The sequence below is a fragment of the Nanorana parkeri genome, unplaced genomic scaffold, assembly GCF_000935625.1.
Source record: "Nanorana parkeri isolate BGI_ZX_2015 unplaced genomic scaffold, ASM93562v1 scaffold114, whole genome shotgun sequence".
NCBI classification, from domain to species: domain Eukaryota; kingdom Metazoa; phylum Chordata; class Amphibia; order Anura; family Dicroglossidae; genus Nanorana; species Nanorana parkeri.
In genome coordinates, this window is record NW_017306382.1 from 1701138 (window position 1) to 1722590 (window position 21453).

General features: G+C 44.5%; 1 protein-coding gene across 1 annotated transcript; it reads right to left on the reverse strand.

Annotated features, from left to right (window-relative positions):
* Window positions 1-7671: 7671 nt before the first annotated feature.
* Window positions 7672-10904, reverse strand: LOC108784437 (sialidase-3-like). The gene is made up of 2 exons (XM_018553259.1): window positions 10704-10904; window positions 7672-8662 (listed from the first exon to the last, which is right to left on the reverse strand). Exons 1-2 carry the CDS (start codon window positions 10899-10901, stop codon window positions 7703-7705), a joined length of 1158 nt encoding a protein of 385 aa, XP_018408761.1. The 5' UTR covers window positions 10902-10904; the 3' UTR covers window positions 7672-7702.
* Window positions 10905-21453: the final 10549 nt, after the last annotated feature.

Below are 21453 nucleotides of genomic sequence, written 5' to 3' on the forward strand. Positions count from 1 at the left end.
TTTGGGGGTTTTTTTAAACTTTTTTTTATAACTTTGTATAATGTGACTTTTATTTTTTTTATTTTTTTTTTACATTTCTTGTTATTGCTATCACATAGGGAGATAACAACCCTCGTATATAATAGCAAAGAGTATGTGACAGGTCCTCTTTATGGAGACATTAGGTCTCTAAGACCCCTAATGTCACCTGGAGACCCCCAAAGAAGCTGATGAAGCACAGATCTGCTTCATCAGCGTCTTCTATCTGGCTATAGCAACCAGATGACTGACAGGTGAATGCGGAAGTGATCTAATACACATCACTTCTGCATTCACAGTACGGAGGGAAGCAGGCCAGCAATAGCAGTTTATATATTACCAAATGACAGCAACTACCTAGAGGCAAAATATTTGGTGGACCGACTCTTCTGTACCTGAGCACGTAGTACAAAGTCCACAAGTCAAAGCAAAGAGATTTCAGTGTAGTATAGTTGAATGCGGATGGGCTAGAGTGCGTTCTGTTGGTTACTGAACTCGTCCCTCATCATTGTATCACCTTGTGTTACCTTATTATTTATAAGAAGGAAATCACCCGGTCTCACCCCGCGGGGTCACCCAGTCTCACCCCGCGGGGTCACCCAGCGTTTCCTCAGATTATATGCTAGAAGTAAACACGGATGGTTGGAAGTATGCGTACCGCATATCCACACTGATGTTGGCTCGTAGAAAGGAAGTGTCTGTGCTTTCTAAATATATAACTCTACGTTTTATTTATTTATATATTTCCACAGAAACAAAAGCAGGAATAATATAAATGCTGCCTGAGGTCAGACATCTTTCTTTTTTGTACTTTCGGGTTCTCGCAAGTTTCAGATGCTTTGTTTATTTTCCAGCCTACAAAAAAAGGTTTTCATGCAGTTTTCACAGACTTTGTCTACCTTTAGCAGTGGTGGCCAACTTACATGATACAAGGGAGATTGTCACAAACTGCAGTCACGCTACCAGAGATGTTTAGGACTTGCAGACGGCTCTTTCAACTTCGTCCCACAAATGCTCAATTGGATTGAGATCTGGTGATTGTGGGGGTCACCTAAGCAAGGTAAAGTCTCCCTCATGTTCTTGAAACCACTCCTGCACAATACGAGCACTGTGGCATGACGCATTGTCTTGTTAGAAAAAGCCATCTCCATTGGGATACGCCATCAACATGATCGGATGAACTTGATCAGCAACGATACTTTGGTATGTTGTGCTATTCAGACATTGTTCCACACGAATTAAAGGGCCCAAATCATGCCCCAAACCATAACACTGCCCCCACCAGCTTGAAGGGTTTTTCTCATGCATGTGGGGTGCATGCTTTCATGCTGTTCCCGCCAAATTCTCACTCTGACAGTCCAGTCTTTAAACACTTTAACAACAGCTGCTCTTGAATGAATTCTGCTGTTTTGCTGATAATCGCTCCATGGCTCCGAGCGCCAACAATCATCCCACGTTCAAAGGCTGTTAAATCGCGTTGTTTACCCGTATCTTCAGAAAACAATCACTTCTACTGTCGTGGTAAACAACCTGCTTCCCTATTTATAATGGTCTGGCCCTCTAGCAACTTCAGTGCAAAATTATAGCTAATTTGCCTACAAACGTCAGGTGGTTATAATAATCTGCCAACTCAGTGTATATCCGTGATCAAATGATCATTTTACCAAACCCAAGTATGCAGGCGCTTGGGAGAGACCATTATTCCATTACAGGAAATGGTCAGAGATTGCAGATATGCCACTGAGGACGGTCAGAGACTGCAGACATGCTGAACTAGAAGGTCACAGACAGGGCATGCAACAGTAGACAGAGTTGCAGACATGATACAGGAGATGGTCAGAGACTACAAACATGCTTTAATAATTGATCTGAGACTGCAGGCACACTACAGAAGATGGTCAGAGTTGCAGAGATGGTTAGAGATTGATGTGATACTACAGGAGTGGTCTGAGACTGGGAACATGCTGCAGTATACAGTCAGGGACTCAGGACATTGTATGTGAGAGTATCAGAGATCACTTCTGTTACATCGCTTGTTAATATGAATGTTCCCACCTTTAGTGCTCCATTACAGCCTCCTTAAAAATGACGCACCACATTCGATATGCCTCTCACCAGTAAAGATCAGAGGATAAATATACATAAAGACAGGAAGGAGAATGGACAGCAAATAGAAAGTGTGAAAGAACTAGATGAAACCATTTAACTAGCACAAGAGAGCCAGTCTAGGGCCCGAGGGCCACATAATGAGTGCCAAAGAGCTTCAGATTGGGCATCGGAGATCTCTAGCTATATCAGATCTTCTAGTGTTTCTGGTCCTCTGTCCTATCAGCATTCTTCATGTCTTATGGTCTGGGACCCCCTCTGCTTCCACATCTATTATATTTTTCTGACATTTGTCTGTGGTCTATTCGTCCCTCCAGCTCTTCAAATCATCCCCCCTCCTCCCCCACACACCATCAGGGCCTTTCAAAATTAAAATGTCTTTGGAAATTCCATGTCTCTCAAGCCACATTCACATCTCTGCATCTTTCATTTAATGCAGTTCCGTGTATTGTATGCACAGTTTACATGCAGCGCTGTTCATCTCTATGGAAGGGGTGTTGTACTGGAAAGGGCACCAAAGATGCAGCAAATGGATTTAATTTGATTTTGCTGTTGTGCTTTGTGTACTGTTGAAACCTGCTTGATATGGGGTTGGATACAGTCAGAAGGTGTCAGTTATGGGACTCAATATGAGGTTCTCTTAATGTAGAGGTAAAGCCTTACTGAATGGCATTGTGCTTGCTAAAGAATCGTACATCATCAACAATTGCTATAATTCTTTTTAGGTAATAGAATATTGTTTTCACCTTTTTTCATCCTTTTGTTGCATCTCAGTAGTGCTGATCTCTTGCAGCCACTTTTTGTCCACATGCATGGCATTTCTCAGGCAGGTTTTCTGATGATGATAAGAGTGGGCCATGCCTGCTGTTTAAAGGTATATCAACAATGGCAGTCTCCATTAGAAGCATTGCATAGAAGAGAGATCACCAGTACTCCGAAGGTTTTTCAATCAATCCTTATATTCAGTTATTATGATGCAGCATCACATATATCAGTAAATCCAATGTTTTGGGCCCACGCTGGGTCCCATCATCAAGGCATCACTATGTCGCCCTGATAAAGGGACCCTGCGCATCCAAAACGTTGGATATACTGATATATGTGATGCTGCAGCGAATAAATTAATGTAAGGATTTGATAAAAAAAACCTTCTGAGTGCTGGTGATCTCTCTACTATACAAGTCTGTTGTGCACGGCGCCATCCGTGATCATCGCTACGAGCACCACTTCTTAAATCTATGGCCGTGAATGCCGTAAGGAGTGCAGGGGACACATCTGTATATCTCCATCAGAAGCATGACTTTGCAGGAGGACTGAGAGACATTGACAGAGCGTTGTCATCAGTGCCATGCAGTACCTCTGGTTCCGGGTGAAGCATTTGGCCAGCACGTCCTGCCACGCCCCCACCGGCCGAAGCCCCACGCCAGACGAAACCCTGCCTCCAACCCGGTCCCCAAGCTAGTGTGAAGGAGGAAGGGAGGAGACAGGGTGGAGCCTCCCTGTTCCTCACTTGCTCGTCACTGCTGAAGCATCGAGATCGATGGCCTCAGTGGTTTTTTTTTTCTTTTTTTGATTGGACATCTTGGACCAATGGCGCTTTGCCATTGGTCTATGCCATCCACAGAGCTCACGCCTCTTACAAAGAGTAGAGGCTGTGACAGCTCTTTCCTCAATAGTTAGGTTACACAAGCTGTGGGGAAGCCCGCTGCTGTGTAACCTAACTACCTGTCAAAACCCGGGTGTCGCGCCGCCTGTAATTAACAGGCAGCGCTCCATCCATGACAGGTTACACAGCGGGGAGGATTTCCCTGCTGTGTAACCTGTTACAAGCCGATCTGAATGGAGAAAAAGCTGTCGGCTTCAGACTTGAAGCTGACAGCTTTTTCCTCCATAATACTAGGTGAGGCTCGGCACATCCGATGACCGCACATCCTTGGTTGTCATCCTCTAACAGGAAGTACCTGAAAGGACTTTCATGGCAGGATCATTTGGTATTTTCTCTCCCGTTCATTGAAGGACACAGGCAACAGATCGTAGATCCTGAATGGTAGGGTAATATCGCCACCTGCAGGAGAAGGACGCTAGGCACAAAACTAAAGACCAATTACAGCCTAGGGGCGGCCCCTGCCGGTGGCCAAACCCCCCACCTGCTGACAAGTCTCCAGTTTTTTGCCTAGCGTCAGGAGTAAGGAGCTAAAAAAATGTCTCTGAAGAATTTTTTTCCTTTCTTCCGTTTGACTGGATTTTCTTCTAGCAAGTGTCCCCAGGGCGACAGGCTGGATGACTGTAGATCCTTGTAGTCTCCCCTGGGTGACCGACGAGCGCATGCAGACTCTGCTACGGTGGGTCGGCTGCGACGGGTGGTCCTCCCCGACGCCTATGAGATTCGTCCCAGGGGGGGCTCCTGACCGGGGGCTCCGGCCCACCGGTCGCGGCTCTCCCCGCAGGCTGGCGGCGCCGCGGCTTCGGTCGGGGGCGTTCTCCTGCCGGTGCCCTGCTCCTCCTGGATCCTGGCGATGGTTCCTGTCTTCCCTGGTGGTATGTATGTGGGGTCTCCGGTGGATGGCCTGAGGACCTGCATCTGAGGTAAGCTGCAGGCTGCACTGTCTCACAGCTGCAGGCTCCTGTGTCTTCCTCTCTCCCTCTTCCCTCCCCTCCCTCCCTCCCTCCTACCTTATGGTGCTGGCTGGCTCCTGTACAGGCCCCCTCTGGGGGGACCTGGGCCTTGGAGGTACTTGGTGGTGGGTGGGTGGTGCCACGTGGTGGATGCCGCTCCCTGGACGGCCGCGGCCGCTACTCGAGGCCCCGGTCTGGTTGGGGCCAACCGGCAGGGGCCGCCCCTAGGCTGTAATTGGTCTTTAGTTTTGTGCCTAGCGTCCTTCTCCTGCAGGTGGCGATATTACCCTACCATTCAGGATCTACGATCTGTTGCCTGTGTCCTTCAATGAACGGAGAGAAAAGGATTTTACGGTGAGTACAAAATCCTATTATTTTAATTAAAGCTGCAGATTTAAAATGAATATGGAAATGACATCATACCGCATAACATGAAAGCTTAGATGACATTTTAGTAATTGGCTTTACATCTCCTGTAGTGTAAGAGAAAAGGCTAATGGTGGTAACTGGTTGTGTTTAGTTATTCCAAGAGTTCCTCATTTATAAACAACAAGATGCTTTTTATTAGTAATGGAACCTTCTCCAGGATTTTACTGCCAGTACTGCTCTGGAAATAATTAGCATGCAGTCATATAAAATCGATTTACAAATCAGAAAATACTGTAATATAAATCACATTATGTAAAAATATTGCCTAGCCCATGATTCATACAGATATCATTCATTGCTGAGGAAGACAATGGAACGTCCACCATAGAGATACCCGGACGTGTGATTGAACTCCAAGATCCAACAGGCCTAATGAACACACGATGTTCAACAATTGCTTGTATAATGGTTGGCATGCAGTTGGCAAGTGTTCACCAAGGACTATGTCACACTAGTGAGTCAGTTGCTGGTGACGAATCACTAAGACTTGACTCACCTCTTATGACATTGATCACTTGCTACCTGCACCATTGAGATATTGCTCCACCAAGACTCCATCACCAGAGATTAAAACAATAAACTCTTCATGATTTTGGATAGCAAGGAAACAACGTCCATTAAGAAGGTGGCAGTTGAATGTCGGTGATTCTACCACTGGTATGTTGTTATAGGTGACATGGTCCTAAATCTTATCACACCACAGCTGAAAGACCTGTCACTATGTAAGAGTCACCCCCCAGAAATGTACATAGGGTTGTTTGGCACAGGATGAGGCCAACACCATGTATTGGGACATGGAATATGATTTTATGTGCATTTTGATGCATCCTGAAGACTCTTCTTGGTATGAATAGCCACTTTACCAAATGCCCTTCAACTTGCTTCAACCGTTAATTAAATGCTGATAAGGCAATTACGGTAAGAATTGTCTCCGTTGACTTGTACTGACCCAGCAGCCTGCCGAATGCTGCAGGAGAAGGCTTTTGCCCACACCCATAGGGATGTTTGGCACAGGATTAGGGCTGCGCCATGTATTGGGACAAGGAATATGTTTTTATGTTCATTTTGATGCATCCTGAAGCTTCTTCTTGGTACGACTAGCCACACTTTACACGAATGCCCTTCAACTTGCTTCAGCCATGAATTAAATGCTGCTAAGGCAATTGAGAATTGGCTCTGTTGACTTCTGTTGTATCTCGACTGCCCAGCAACCTGCCGCATGATGCAGGAGAAGGCTTTTGCCCACTGCCCAGTACTCTGCTACTCAAATGCTCAGCCCCAACCTATGTGAGTAGGTAAATTTGTTTACTCTGGCACAAACTGAACTGTCTGATAGTAATGTCCAAGTGAATCCACCCTAACAGCCAGCTGAAGTCATAGGTACACTCTTTTTCGTTTGTCCACTAGGGGGAGCTGTTTTATACATGTGAACTTTGAACAATCAGTCAATATGGCAGCTCTGGATGACCTTTGGTAGTAATACCAGCCCACTTTTTCATGGAATGAGAATCCCAATTAAGACTTAGTGACACTAAACTTACGAGTTAAATTTAGAAATGTATTTAGGTACTTAACTATTAACAAAAATGTATCTTCTTTGTGTATCACTCGTCTGTAGATCCTCAAATCATCTCTGAATTGGTGCCGACACTGTCCTTCCTTCTGGAGGGTGGCTACTTTTGTTCCCCATGGTCCCTGTGTGTGTTGTAAAGTAGCCACCGCTCCAAGCTCACTCCTGTGATGGACTACAATCTCAATACTAATTTGTAAACGAAACATGAGATTGTAGTCCATCAGAGGAGCCAGCCTGGAGCGGTGGCTTCTTTACAACACACACAGGGACCAAGGGGAACAAAAGTAGCCCCCCTCCAGAAGGAAGGACAGTGTCAGCACCAATTCAAAGATGATTTGAGGATCTACAGCCGAGTGATACATTAATGTTAATAGTTGAGGTACTTGAATGAATGTTTAAGATTAACTCCTGAGTTTAGTGTCACTTTAAGTTGACGGGAGATCACATGACTCATTGCAAGTGACTTATGATGGGAAATTTCATGATGCTTTCCATTGCTTGTATGTGTGCATCTTGCAACTGCTGCAAATCAGGAGTTGATAGTGGAGTTGCATATGTACATCAGAAGATAGCTGTTTGACAGCAGTAGGGAAACGTGCCTAAAAGAAAATAACAAATTGCACGTAACAATAGATTTATGTAGTCATGAAGCTGTCCTCATGAATAGTTTGGACATCTGCCGTGTTCTAGTTCAGCATATGGGTAAAGATCACAAAATTACATTTTAGGGATTCTAGATGATCAAATATGCCAGTTTTCATGGGAAACCTAGAATTTGTCTTTACATGGACACTTTCCATCATGTCTTGAGAATTGTTGACCATCACTATTAATATATGAAAGGTCAACATAGGGAAATACTTGAGCAATCTTTTGATAAGACATCAGTCCAAGACTTCCTGTTTTTACAATTTTCAAGACTAAAGCGTGAGTAAAAAACATGTTTGCCTGACATTCCATTTATTTCGTAAATCGGGAGAAGAAGCTTTTCTTCTTATTGATGTTCTGCAAAACATCCTCCACAGTGAAAAGACAAAAATTGATCTCCTCGTAAGGATTCTGTGTCCCACTCTCAAACAAGATGGCGAAGGTGTTGGCCTCGTGGCACTTGGCAAGATCAGAATAAGCTGCTGGGCCATCATGAATCACCCACGGCTTGGACCAAGCTTCTGATGACAGAGGAGATTTATTTAAGAAGATGCCAAGCTCCTTGCGGTCTTTCTTAGCAGGGTGAGAATACAGGAGCCAGTGACCGCCTTCCTCACCTTGTTGGACAATCGCTGGCAAGCTTACAATGCTCCCGGAGCATCCTCCATCCGCGGTGTCTTTCAGCTTTCGACTTTTGTCAGACATTTTGAATTCACCACCGGCGTTCAGTGTCAGTGCCTCCACCCTGTACTTGGATGGGGTTCGTGCATTGCAGTAGAGCATCTTCTGTTCACCTTCGCAGACTATTTCTGCCATCTCACATTCGCCACACTCAAATTTTTCGATTCTTTCCGATACGTTCCACCTGCCACCCCCATCCTTACTATAGAGGTACAACGAGTGGGACTTTGTGCAACAGTACTGAATACACCAGAATTTTGCGACGTAGACATAAGCAGGGACCACCAATGTTCCAGAATCTGTCTGGATGCCATGGCCAGGGGACAAGAAGAAAGTAGCCATGTTATTGATGCCATTTAAGATGTCTGTTATATTGATCACTGAGCTCCATGTCTTCCCACAGTCCTTGCTAGTGGCGTAGCAGAGTTTGCAGGAGTTTCCCCACTTCTTCATGTAATTTTCCGTGACCCCAATGGGTATAGAGTTGAAGAATAAGAAGAGAACTTGGCTGGTCTCATCATAGACGGGGCACGGGTTCATCATGTGTTCATTCTTCAGGCAGAGATCCTGCAGACTTTGGGTACCTTCCCACTAGGAGCAAGAAAAATAAGACAATGCCATTATACTTATTAGAGAAGTCCCATAGTGATAAGGACAGTAGGCCAAAACAGGACATTCTATGTATAAAAGAGTTTATCAACACTGCCCTTACCGATCTGCCTTCACAGCTGTGGGTGCTGAATCTGTACAGCAAGCCCATCTGTTCTCCTCAATGATGCAATTCACTTTCAAAGCCACTGCAATCTGATATCAATATATCTACTTTATTAAAGGATGATAGAGTAACAATCCCCTCCTGGGTCCATATCTCCAAAAAAGGGGCCAAATCATAGAGATACCTGGATGCAGGAAGGGGCTGGGATTTAAATACCAGTCCCCTGCATATGCAACAATGATTCAGATGGATTGACTGGTATGTAAGTCCCAACCCCTTCCTGCATCCAGGTATCTTTATGATTAGGCCCATTTTTGGGGGTGAGATGCATTAGGTCTTGGGCCCAGGAGAGAACATCTTTATAATAAAATGGATATATTGATATAGGTGTGCAGTGGCTTTCATCGTGAATTGCATTCATTTTTGTGTGTTTTAGGGCTGCAACCAACTAATCGATCAATGCTCTGTGCAGGAGCCCGCTGTTTCATCAGGACACAGACCCCTGCAGCCCATGCCCATCGGAAAGGTGAGCTTCACCAAACCTTCCCACCCCCCCCATTTGTGGGTTTAACCAGTCATTTCTTGTGCATTAGTTCTTTATGGTTCAAGTATCTAGTGGTGTATCCTTTAGAAATGGATTTAGAAATGGAATGCAATGGAAATTTCAAAACCAAATTGAAGCCAAAATAAAAAAAAATTGTCAGGCCGAAACCGAAAATGTTTTTAATTTTAATTTTTTGATATATATTATTTGTAACATGTATCAAACTCAAGGCCCAGGGGCCGAATCCGGCTCACCAGGCCATTTCCTAGACTTCTACTTTAAGATCTAGTTAAGTTATTACTAAAACCAGTGATAATCGAATGCAGAGGCAATTATGATAAAGATTAGATACATTTATATAGTCTTACATAATGTCTACCATAATGTTGATGCGGCCCACGATTAAATTGAGTTTGACACCCCTGCATACTGAGTGTTCCTGTTCATTCATAACATGAGGACAGAGTATGTTTACTATAACCACAATCATGAATGAACAGGAAGTGATGTAGATTACTTCCCATTCATAATTGAGGATATAGTCAACGTGCTATGTCCTCAATTTTCTAAAAACACTCAGCGATCGCTGATCAATGGCTGCTTGTACCCGCTCTCCATCCTGACACGCTGTCACAGAAGGCTGAGGGAGGAGAGCTCAGCCTCCTGTGACAGCGCTGGCTGTCTACGGCCACACCGCTCTGCCGGACTGTGATAGGAGTCTGAGAGGAGACTCCTAGGAGAGGCGCCAGCCGTTCTCAGCACTCTCCTCCCGCAGCGCTCGGCGGCTGTCACAGTTTCTCTCCTCCCCGCTAGGACACAGAGCAGGGATGCACCACTGTATCGGCAGAAAAATTTCACTTTCGGCATTTAGCCAAAAGTGCAATTTTTGGCTGATATGTTTCGGCGGCCGATATATCGGTGCAACCCTAGTATCCTTTGCCTACTTACTTTGTGCTAAAAGGTGTCCCTTTTTTCCATCTCAAAAGATTGGGAGGTTTGATCACTGGCTGTTTTCCAGCAAGTGCATAGGCTGTGTGGATGGGTGGGTAGGCTGCTGCATTGAAGGGAATTTATCAAAACGGGAGCAAACAGAATCTGGAGCAGTTGCACATGGCAACCAATCAGCTTCTCTATTCAGTTTGCTTAGGTAATATTTGAAAATGAGACAGAGAAGCTGATTGACTGCAGTGCAAATCTGCTCCAGATTTTGTCTGCTCCCGTTTTGATAAATCCCCCCCATTGGAGGTAATGACTAGTTTGTTGTCAGAAAATGGCTTCATCATCTTCTAGAAGCCCAAACCTTCGGGAAGTGACGTCTGCAGCGCACTCTCTCCCTAAAATCCTAAGCTATAACTCAACTTCTGCGGACCTACCGTCACATATCCTGTCTTGTAGATTCCTCTTCTCATCACCAGGTATTCTGCCGCGGCGTCGTTCTCACTTTTGCGCTTCTCAGCAAATGCCAAAAACATGTTCGCTTCTTTGATGTAGATGAGAGAGGGAATGCGGAAGACAGAGCCGTTGGACTCCTTCTTGAATAGGAGCGTCTTTTCTGGCTGCGTGACCTTCATGATGGCTTCTGTGCTTCTAAAAGAAAACAAGGATAAGGACGTCGTCAGGCTAATGATTCCACATGTCCTGTAATGCATAGTATAGTCCTACTATCCATTTGTTGAAAAAAAAAAAAACTGCTCTTTGGGTCACCTCTATACATTGCAAGTAGAGGTGCACCAAATGAAAATTTTAAATAACGAAACCAAAATGAAAAGAAATGTCAGGCCAAAACCGAATATGTTTTTTATTCTATTTTTTTTTTAATTTAATTTTAATTTATTTTTTATAGACGTTTTAATTTTTTTATATTTTATTTATTTATTTTTTACTTTACTTTTAGGGGCTTCGGGGGAAATATTGGGGTCTAAACAGACCCCTGATATTTCCTTTTTAAAATAGAAAAAGAGATTGAGGACACATAGCCCTCAATCTTTTTTTTCTGCAGCCCCTGTTATAAATGAACAGGAATCCTCTATACTGAGTGTTCCTGTCCATTCATAACTTGAGGACAGAGTATGTTTACTATATCCACAATCATGAATGAACAGGAAGTGCTGGAGATCACTTCCCATTCATTCATAATTGAGGATATAGTTATTATTTACAAACACTCATCGATTACTGACTGCCTGTACCCGCTCTCCATACTGACAGCAGTCACAGGAGACTGGGTGGGGCGCTGCGGGAGGAGATCTCAGCCTCCTGTGACAGCAATGGCTCTCTCCACCCACACACCGCTCTCCCGCTCTGTGACAGGAGGCTGAGCGGTGCGGGGAGGAGAGACGCCAGCCGCTCACAGGACTTTCCTCCCGCAGCGCTCGGATTCCTGTGACAGTTTCTCTCCTCCCCACTGGGACACAGAGGGAGGAGAGAAAGAATGGATGCACCACTATTTCGGCCAGAAAATGGCACTTTCAGCATTTTGGCAAAAGTGCCATTTTCGGCTTCCCTAATTGCAAGTGTTTTTGTATATCATTTATTGAAGATCCGTACCTGCTTTTGATATGTAGATACTGGGACAGGACATTGCAGAAAGTTCCTTAAAGTGTCTGTAAACCCGCAACAATTAACTTATTTGCTCCGTTTTGGTCTGTTAAATACACCACTGAAAGTTAAATCTGTTCAATAAGTGTTAAAATGACCTGCTGATTCTGCCAAAAACCTTGCAAGCTAATAACTTCCTGTGCTCTCTGTCTGTAAACAAGGAGGGGGAGGAGATGAGGATTTGTTATGTAGATGAGGAGAGGTCTGTGTTCTTTGTAATCCAGCAGAAATGAAGGTGGCATGGCTGACACCACGTATTTAGGAATTCAAATTCAGAGCTAGAAGACACTCCCTGGAAAAAGTGTCACAGACACTGTGCAGAATTTTGTCATGCCTCTGCATGACAAATGTCAGTGCCTGTCAGTGTTGGAAACCGGTACATCCATTTGTCGCATAGAGGCACGGTGAGGGGCGGCACTGAGGCTGGTGTGTTCATACCCTGTGCGGCATTGATTGCTATGGCGCTGCCGGCTGTACAATGTCCTTGGTTACTATGACGTTGTCACCTGCACAGAATCATTAGATGTTATAGTGCTGTGTGGCCCTCACTGTTCTAGCACCCAAGGACACTGTGCAGCCAATGGTGTCCTTGCAGCCAATGACACTAAGGGCCAACAGCATTCCAGCAACCAGTGATGGTGTAGGCCGATAGCATCCTAGCAGCCAATGGTGTCCTAGCAGCCAATGACACGAAGGGACTACAGCATCCCAGCAACCAGTGATGGTGTAGACAGCGTGCTAGCAACCAGTTGTGGTGTAGGCCGATAGCATCCTAGCAACTAGTGATGATATGGGCCAACAGTGTCCTAGCAACCAAGGATGCAGTGGGCTAACAGTATCCTACCAACCAGTGATAGTGTAGGCTGATGGCGTCCTAGCAACCAGTGATGGTATAGGCCAATAGCGTCCTAGGAACCAGTGACGCTATGAGCCAACAGCATCCTAGCAACCAAGGACGCAGTGGGGCAACAGTAACCTAGCAACCAGTGATAGTGTAGACAAATAGCATCCTAGCAACCAGTGATGCTATAGACTAACAGTGTCCTAGCACCCAAAGATGCTGTTGGCCGACAGCATCCTAGCAACCAGTAACGCTGTTGGTCGAAAGCATCCTAACAACTAGTGACTCTGTGGGCTGACAGCTTCCTAACAAACAATTATGCTGTGAGCCAACACCGCCAAGCAAACAATGATCCTTGAATAGTTTATGTATAAACTATTCAAGGGTGACAGCAACCTCAGTAACAAACTGTTTACGGTCAGCTCTGTAACAAAGACCAGAGGGCGCAAGCTAAAATTGGTGGAAAAAAAATTTCACCACACAGGGCACAAGGGGTTCTTCACAGTTAGAGCGGTTAAGGTTTGGAACTCGCTGCCACAGGAAGTGATTTCAGCTAAGTGTGTGGAGTCATTCAAGAGACTCCTGGATGAGTTCCTGGGAGAGCATAACATACAGGGGTACAGGTATAGCTAAGAGAAAAATCACACATGGACTCATATACACGCACACACCAGCTCATAAATGCATACACACAATAGGTTGGATTTGATGGACTTGTGTCTTTATTCAACCTCAAATACTATGTAACTATGTAACTATGCTGTGAGCTGTAGGGAGCATTGGCTGAGGATGTTTAATATGTTACCTCTTGCTCTATGCAGATTTCTGGAAAAAAGCATATCACATGGATAGTGGGACTGGAAATATATACACAGTGTACTGTTACTATTTTTTGCAAGCATATCTGAAAATTCTGATATTTATAGAAATTGAATATTAAAAAAGTTCTCCATGAAATGGAAAGGACAACGCTAGGGATTTATTAATTACACCTACCATGGTGCTCGCCCTTCCGAGTTAGGGCTTTGCTAGAACTGTGTCAGAGCATGCTGTGCCATTAGCTCACTGCCTCTGGTCAGTGCTATTCTATGAATGTATCTAGTCGCTGTAATGGAAGTCTATAGGGTGTCTATGGTTTAAAGCCCAGCTGAAGTTGCAGAAATGAATATAGAGTCAAATAGACATTGTAATAACACTTCCATATATCTGGTACAGCTGTGCAAGGTTAATAAATATAATACTGCAGCCCAATAGGCACCATAGTTAGACTCAGGAATCAGCACTCAGTAACAGACCTTGTCTGACACGCCCGCTCTGTTCTTCTGCAATACATGTCAGTGTGATGACACTTGTGCTGAGGGGTGTGGTTGTTACTCAGCTCTGCCAGCTCTGAGCAGCGCAGTGAGAGAGAGAGAAAGGGTTTTTAAGGAATTTCCAAGCGAAGATCAGTGACAATTCATACCATGCAGGGGTACAGGAATACAGAGAGATGAAAAGGTGTGCACTGAAATGTTTTATCATATGCTCATGACAGGTGTAGTTTATATCCCTTGTGCCCAACCTGTGGCCCATTAGCACTTAGCATGAGGTATTTGGGGTCATTGTTGACAACAGTTAGACACAGTGTTGAATTCCTTTGTTGACTGGCTGATAAGTATGCTGGAAACGGGACACACTGGAGGTCCTCAGCTGCCTGTATGCTGTGCTGGGCTTCTAAAGTGTATGTTCTTCCAGACATACCTGCCTCTAATCTATTGATTGCTGTGTATGTTCCAGTTTGGGAGTTTTGTTAGATTAGGGACCACCCTATACAGAGGGGCCATAACGGGGCAGTGAGGCTTTCGTAGATTTGCTGCAAAGAGCACGGAAAGGCTAAGTAAAAACTTTTCTTTTTTAAATTGGGGGGGGGGAGGGGGGTTCCAAAGAAAAATAAAATCTGTTGAGTGCGACTTTCAATCTAAGGGCGGTCAATCGAAATAATTATCGACATCGAAATGCGTCTATGGCCATATGATGCCATTCAGTGTTCTGCTAAAGAGTCAGCTCTTGTATTGAAGGTGCAGATCTTCCTCTGTGGTTTACTTCCATAAAAAGTTCAAGTGACTTTTACATTGTTTCAGAATATTTTACAACGATGTTATGAAACATCACATGAACTACACAAACAATTTGTCCAAAACAAAATTTCATTTTAGGTGGATGGAGCTGGTGAAGGTTAATAGCAGGATGCCAATCGGGTGAGAAAGGAAGAGATGGAATTGTTTATCAGACGTGGCGGATAGATGAAGCTGCTTCCTTCTCTCTGTGCATTCCCTGGCAGAGTTATGCTGGATGACTTCATATTTCTACTCTTATAAAAGCAAACAAGACGCATGAACCCTAATGGCCTCCGTTACCTTTTATGGAGCCCTGACATTCCAGCCTGCAGCAAGCTGATAATAGAGATCTGTACTAATCGTCCTCCAACCAAACAGCTAAATGCAAAGCTAAAATACACATACACTATAGTGCCAAAAGTATTGGTACACCCCTCCAAATCATTGGATTCAGGTGTTCCGTGAAATTTCCTTGCTACTAAATATTCCGCGGTCACCTGTTAGTGGGGTTATAACAAAGTGGAAGCAACTGAGAGCAAGAGCAACTCAGCCATGAAGTGGTAGGCCATGTAAAATGACAGAGCGGGGTCAGCGCATGCTGAAGCGCACAGTGCGCAGAAGTCACCAACTGTCTGTAGAGACAATAGCTACAGACCTCCAAACTTCGTGTGGCCTTCAGATTGGCACAACCACAGTGCGTAGAGAGCTTCATGGAATGGGTTTCTATGGCCGAACAGCTGCATCTAAGCCTTACATCACCAAGTGCAATGCAAAGCGTGGGATGCCGTGGTGTATAGCACGCCACCACTGGACTCTAGAGAAGTGGAGGCGTATCACGAATCACGCTTCTCTGTCTGGCAATCCGATGGACATGTCTGGGTTTGGCGGGTTGCCAGGAGAATGGTACTTGCCTGACTGCATTGTGCCAAGTGTAAAGTTTGGTGGAGGGGGGATTATAGTGTGGGGTTGTTTTTCAGGGGTTGGGTTTGGCCCCTTAGTTCCAGTGAAGGGAACACTTAAGGCATCAGCATACCAAGACATTTTGGATGTCAATTTCATGCTCCCAACTTTGTGGGAACAGTTTGGGGATGGCCTCTTCCCGTTCCAACATGCTGCGCACCAGTGCACAAAGCAAGGTCCATAAAGACATGGATGAGTGAGTTTGGGGTGGAGGAACTTGACTGGCCTGCACAGAGTCCTGACCTCAACCCGATAGAACACCTTTGGGATGAATTAGAGTGGAGACTGCGAGCCCGGCCTTCTCCTCCAACATCAGTACCTGACCTCACAAATGGTCCAACATTCCCATAGACACTCTCCTAAACCTTGTGGATGCCTTACCAGAAGAGTTGAAGCTGTTATATCGGCAAAGGGTGGGCCAACTCAATATTGAACCCTACGGACTAAGACTGGGATGCCATTAAAGTTCATGTGCTTGTAAAGGCCGGCGTCCCAATATTTTTGGCAATATAGTGTATGTGGACTGTCCAATCTGCCAAAGGATTTCTAATTCTGTTCAGCTACTTTTGAGATTCATAGACCTTGGCTAGGCAGCACAGCCAGGAGGGTGACACCACTTTCTCTGGTAATGTTTAAGAATACAATAGTGACTCTGTTTACTTACAATGATCCCAACAGCATGCAATTTTTTGATAAAAAATAAGAAGTGAGAGATACTAAGTATGTCAAGCCTTAAGACTGCATGTGCCCATGAAACGGTGAAAAACTATGGTACCCAAAATTGTCTATAAGCGGTGCTTTAAAAGCCTTTACAGTTCATCACTTCCACATGTACAGTAAGGTGCTGCCCCACCTCTTGCCCCTCTTAATGTGTCCAAGGCTTAGTTCGGGAAGGCCATGGCAGGTACCAGGATAGAGAGTGGAATGAGATCAGTAAACATCCATTCGCTGACCTCCTTTGGGTCGTATGAACCTGGAAGTGCTCAGCTCTGAACACTGTAAGGTGCTGCCCCACCCCCCGCTCCTCGTAATGTGTCCCAGGCTTAGTCTGGGAACTCCATGGCAGGTATCAGAATGGATATCAGCAAACATCCATTTGTTGATCTCCTCTGAGTAGCATGAACCCGGAAGCGCTCAGCTCTGAACACTGTAAGGTTCTGCCCCACCAACCTGCCCCCCACCCCTTGTAATGTGTCCTAGGTTTAGTCTGGAAACTCCATGGCAGGTATCAGGCTGTATATCAGCAATGGAGAGTGGCAGGAGATCAGCAAACATCCATTTGTTGACCTCCTTTTGGTAGTATGAACCCAGAAGCACTACGCGGTGAACACTTCCAGGTTCAGGTGTCAAATCCCATTTGCTCTGGCTGAGGAAGGAGCTGATCGAGCGCAGTCTGTGCTCAACAAGCATCTGCACAGTGCAGGGGGGCATTAGGGGAGATTTCACCCTTACTTCCAACCAGGAAGTGATAGGTAATTTCTCTAATAACAAAAACAGGTTTTCAGTACAGTCGGGTAAGGTTACAACTCCTGATAATGTTTTTATTACTGTCTGTGCACTCCTGTCCTGGAGCCAATCACACCATCCATTTCTTGCCCTCGTGTCACAGGAAGTGCGGTCAAATCATCTCAACAGAAACCTTCACAACAAAGAAAAACATTGCCTGGAGTTAGGCTTTAAACACTGCTTGACAATAAAGTTATTTTGTGATAGCAGCATATCTTGTTTAAGTCATAGCACCCTTTAAAGTATGCAAAATCTCAAGGCACCCCTGTCTAAAATGTTGTAGAGTTTAAGGTAGACCCCACGGAAGACCACACAAAAAAGTTTTCACCTTCACATCAAAGTGCCCTCTTCAAATTAAGATCCCTCTTCTTCACATCAGTCACCCTGTGCATCATTAGCCCCCCTCACATCAGTCTTCATTGCCCCCTTCACATCACAGTCCCACTACCACAACATTTTGAGTACCCCTAAGGAGGCCAGGAGGCACACGAGTTTTCCATGGCACCCTGGTTGAAAAAGGTCTTTTCAAGACGTGTGTCAATTCTCTAGAAAAACGGGGGATTTATAATATAGCTGCTTGGTAATCATTAAAACCTGAGACTGGAAAGTCCCTGGAGAACATACAATGATGGGAAGTGTCATAGTAAGTCATAACAAATTCGACCAGCAGTTGCGAAAACACGATATAAATATTTGGAAATTAATTTAATATCTCTACAAATGTTCTGCATCATTCAGCCAACTTTCCTTCACACGTTCCTACTCCTCCATACTTTTCCCTTACACCATGTATAAACTGAGACATTCGTTGCTGATAACAGATATGATATGTATACAATCATATCTTCATGTTACACCTAGGAATGACTTCCTATAAGGCAAGTGTAGGCGCTGAGCCAGTGGGGTAGGAAAAGGGGTTGTAGAAAACGCAGCCACAAGTGGCCCTGGAGGTCAGGGCTGTAGATACTTTTTTTTTTTTCCTGGGGGGGCGGTAGAGGTTTAGCTTCCTCAAATTATAAGACTTTATCTATCAGACACACCAGGGTTTAAATAAATATACCAGCCATATCCTTTCTAAACCAATCCTTTATCCTGAGTGATACCGAGTTTGTTGTTTGACACCATATGGATAGAAACCATGTTTTAAAAAGACTTATAATTGGTACCTACCAATTCACACAAAACGCTTAGTATACACTTATTGGGATTTTTATTACCAAAAAACATTTAGCAGAATACATTTTGGCCTAACTGTATGAAGAAATTTGATTTGATCTGTCATTTTTTACAACAGATAGTAGAAAATATAATTTTTTGCCCAGAATTTTTGGTCTTTTTTCATTTATATATAAACAAATAAATAAAAAAATCAGCGTCGATCAAATAGCACCAAAAGAAATCTCTATTTGTGTAAAACAAATTGTATATATTTCATTTGTTTACAGTCTTGTATGAGAATACTCTCTGCTGATACCACTGCTTGTGGCAGCGAGTTCCAGATTTTAACCGCTCTAACTGAAACAAAGCCCCTACACCCCCTGTGATTAAATCTTTTCTCCACCAGTTTTAGGTGGTGGCCTCTAGTCTTTGTTATGGAGTTTACAGTAAAAAATGTATTGCTGATGTTGCCATTATCACTAAACATTTTGTACATCATAATCCGGTCCCCTCTTAGTCTCCTAACTTCTAACGTGAACAAGTTTACGCTTATTAACCTTGTCTCATAGCTTAGGTCTTCCAGCCCCTGAATTAGTTTAGTTGCCCATCTCTGGACTCTCTCCAGCTCAAGGACATCCTTTCTGTGGATTGGTGACCAAAACTGGATCGCATACTCAAGATGAGGCCGAACCAGCAATCTATAAAGTGGCAAAATTATAGATTTGTCTCTACAGTACATTCCCTTATTAATACAAGACAGTACTCTGCTAGCTTTGTTTACTGCAGCCTGGCATTGCAACTTACTGGAGTCAAGCCTGGATGATAACATAGAGCATATAAAATACAATAAATCTCAGCTTGTGTACAAAGGTAAGTTTACTGGCTCTTTATTGCGTATACAGCGGTCATGTAGGCAAGCCTGTGGGATGTAGTGTACATGTGCCTCTCACAATCACTGGACATGTGACTATAATGATGGACGTTTTTGCTTGCTAACCACTTATTGGGGTCAGGGGTATTGTTGTCAATCACTGCCTTTTGCATTTAAATGCAGCACTGCTCAAATGCATATGTTCCAATGCAAAACTCCATGAAAGGATGGGTTTGATCTGCTTAGCTTGCAATGCAAACACATCCCAATAGAAGCTGCTGGGTCCAAAGAAAGCAACACAAAACAGGTCATATACACCCTCAGGACTGTCATCCACAACTGCACCAGTAAAGTAAATGGACTTCTGGTAACCTGCATTTGATGTGTGCATCATCACATGACAAAATGATACATTCATCTATTTACATAAGCCCTTCATGTATTCGCCAGCAATTCTGTATACAAATATTGTAGGTTTATTCAAGAACAATTAAGCTAAGTAAAGTGAAGCAACTGTGACAGATTGTACATAGTTCTGAAGCACAACAGGGTACAAATACTTTACAGCAAATAACTGCCTCCCCCGGTGTCCTAGTTTTAGGTGGACCCACATCTGACCCTTTCATTTGCCCTCTTGTCACAGTGTATGAAGCAGTGATCACTCCATTGTAAGATATAGATAGTTGTAGCTATACAGTGCACACACACACAGTCAGTCAGCCATCTCCTCGCTATAGCTATCATTATTATTTGGGAATTACTAGGACCTTGGATTGGAACTGAAGCTTATGGCGGCAGCACCTTGCATTCCCTGCCATTTTTTTTTTTTGCTCACACTCTGCAGTTCCTCCCATCCGCGTCACAGACAGCAGGAACGTCATCACGGCCTGGACTGTACCACCCACTCCTCCCTCAGGGGAAAATTCACACCTGGACACAAATTGTGATTGTGAGCATCCATGCAGTCATTACATATTATTATACACTCTGCTTGCCTGGGTAACTTAGCTGTACTTTATTCAATTATCGGACCAGGAAACTCTGGGGGGGGGGGATTGAATGCCCCTCCCCCCATATATACGCCCCTGCTGGGGGTCACATGATGATGCTCACTCATTTTCCCTGCCCACATTAGTGACTTCCTAGACAGGCTTTGGAGTTGTGTCAATGGCATGCTTTTGACATCAGTTTTAGGAGCTTCTGAGATTATTCAGAATTAATTGACCAGTGCATTGGACTTGCAGTTGCCCGACAGTTGCTCGAGAGAATAGGGGACCCGGCGGCATACCTTATCCTGCCAGGTGAACATCCCCTCCTCTCTCTGCCAGCATGGCCGCCGGCAGGTAACAGCGGTACAGTGCATGACGTCATCACGCGAGTGCACGATGACGTCACTGCGGGGTGTCACCGTGTACCCACACCGGCTTTCGCCCTGCCGTGACGCCCCTGCCATAGATGTCCTAAATTTTATCCCATTCCTTCAACGGCTGAAATTCGAGCTGTGGGTAGCCCTGCAAGCACCACCCAGCTCGACAAGCCAATTTCAATATCAACTGGGCCCATCAGATGCAGTCACTGTTTGGCAGCGCCACTGTATACAGGCAGCTGAGGATGCCATAGCTGCTGAATACAATATCCAGCAGTGGAGAAGATACTTCCATCCATGCTTATCATGCGTGTGGGGAATGATTCCTCTTTATGGCTAGCTTTATCTTTAACCTGCTTCAAGTGGAGTTTGCATAAGATCTGAAAGCACAGTACACACAGTGTTAATTATGGTAAACATTAACTCCCCGGCCCCTGCAATGGCGGGGCAGTCACGGGGTCCCTTAGGGCATGCAATAAAGAGGCAGCAATGGAGGAGAGATGGGGTTAACGAGGGCTCTGCTCCTCAGTTTGCACTGGGGCCATGACGGTAGCTATTCCACTGCGCTGTACGTAGGACTTACAAGTCAGAGAACTTTCAGCTAAAATAAGAAAAAAAAGACAGCAAATGAGCAACTGCAACTTCAAAAGCAAACTCTTCATTAGGAAAATTGTTACTCTGTTTTTTAAGCTTTTTGCAGCCTCCTCCTTTCTTTTCAGCCTTGTAA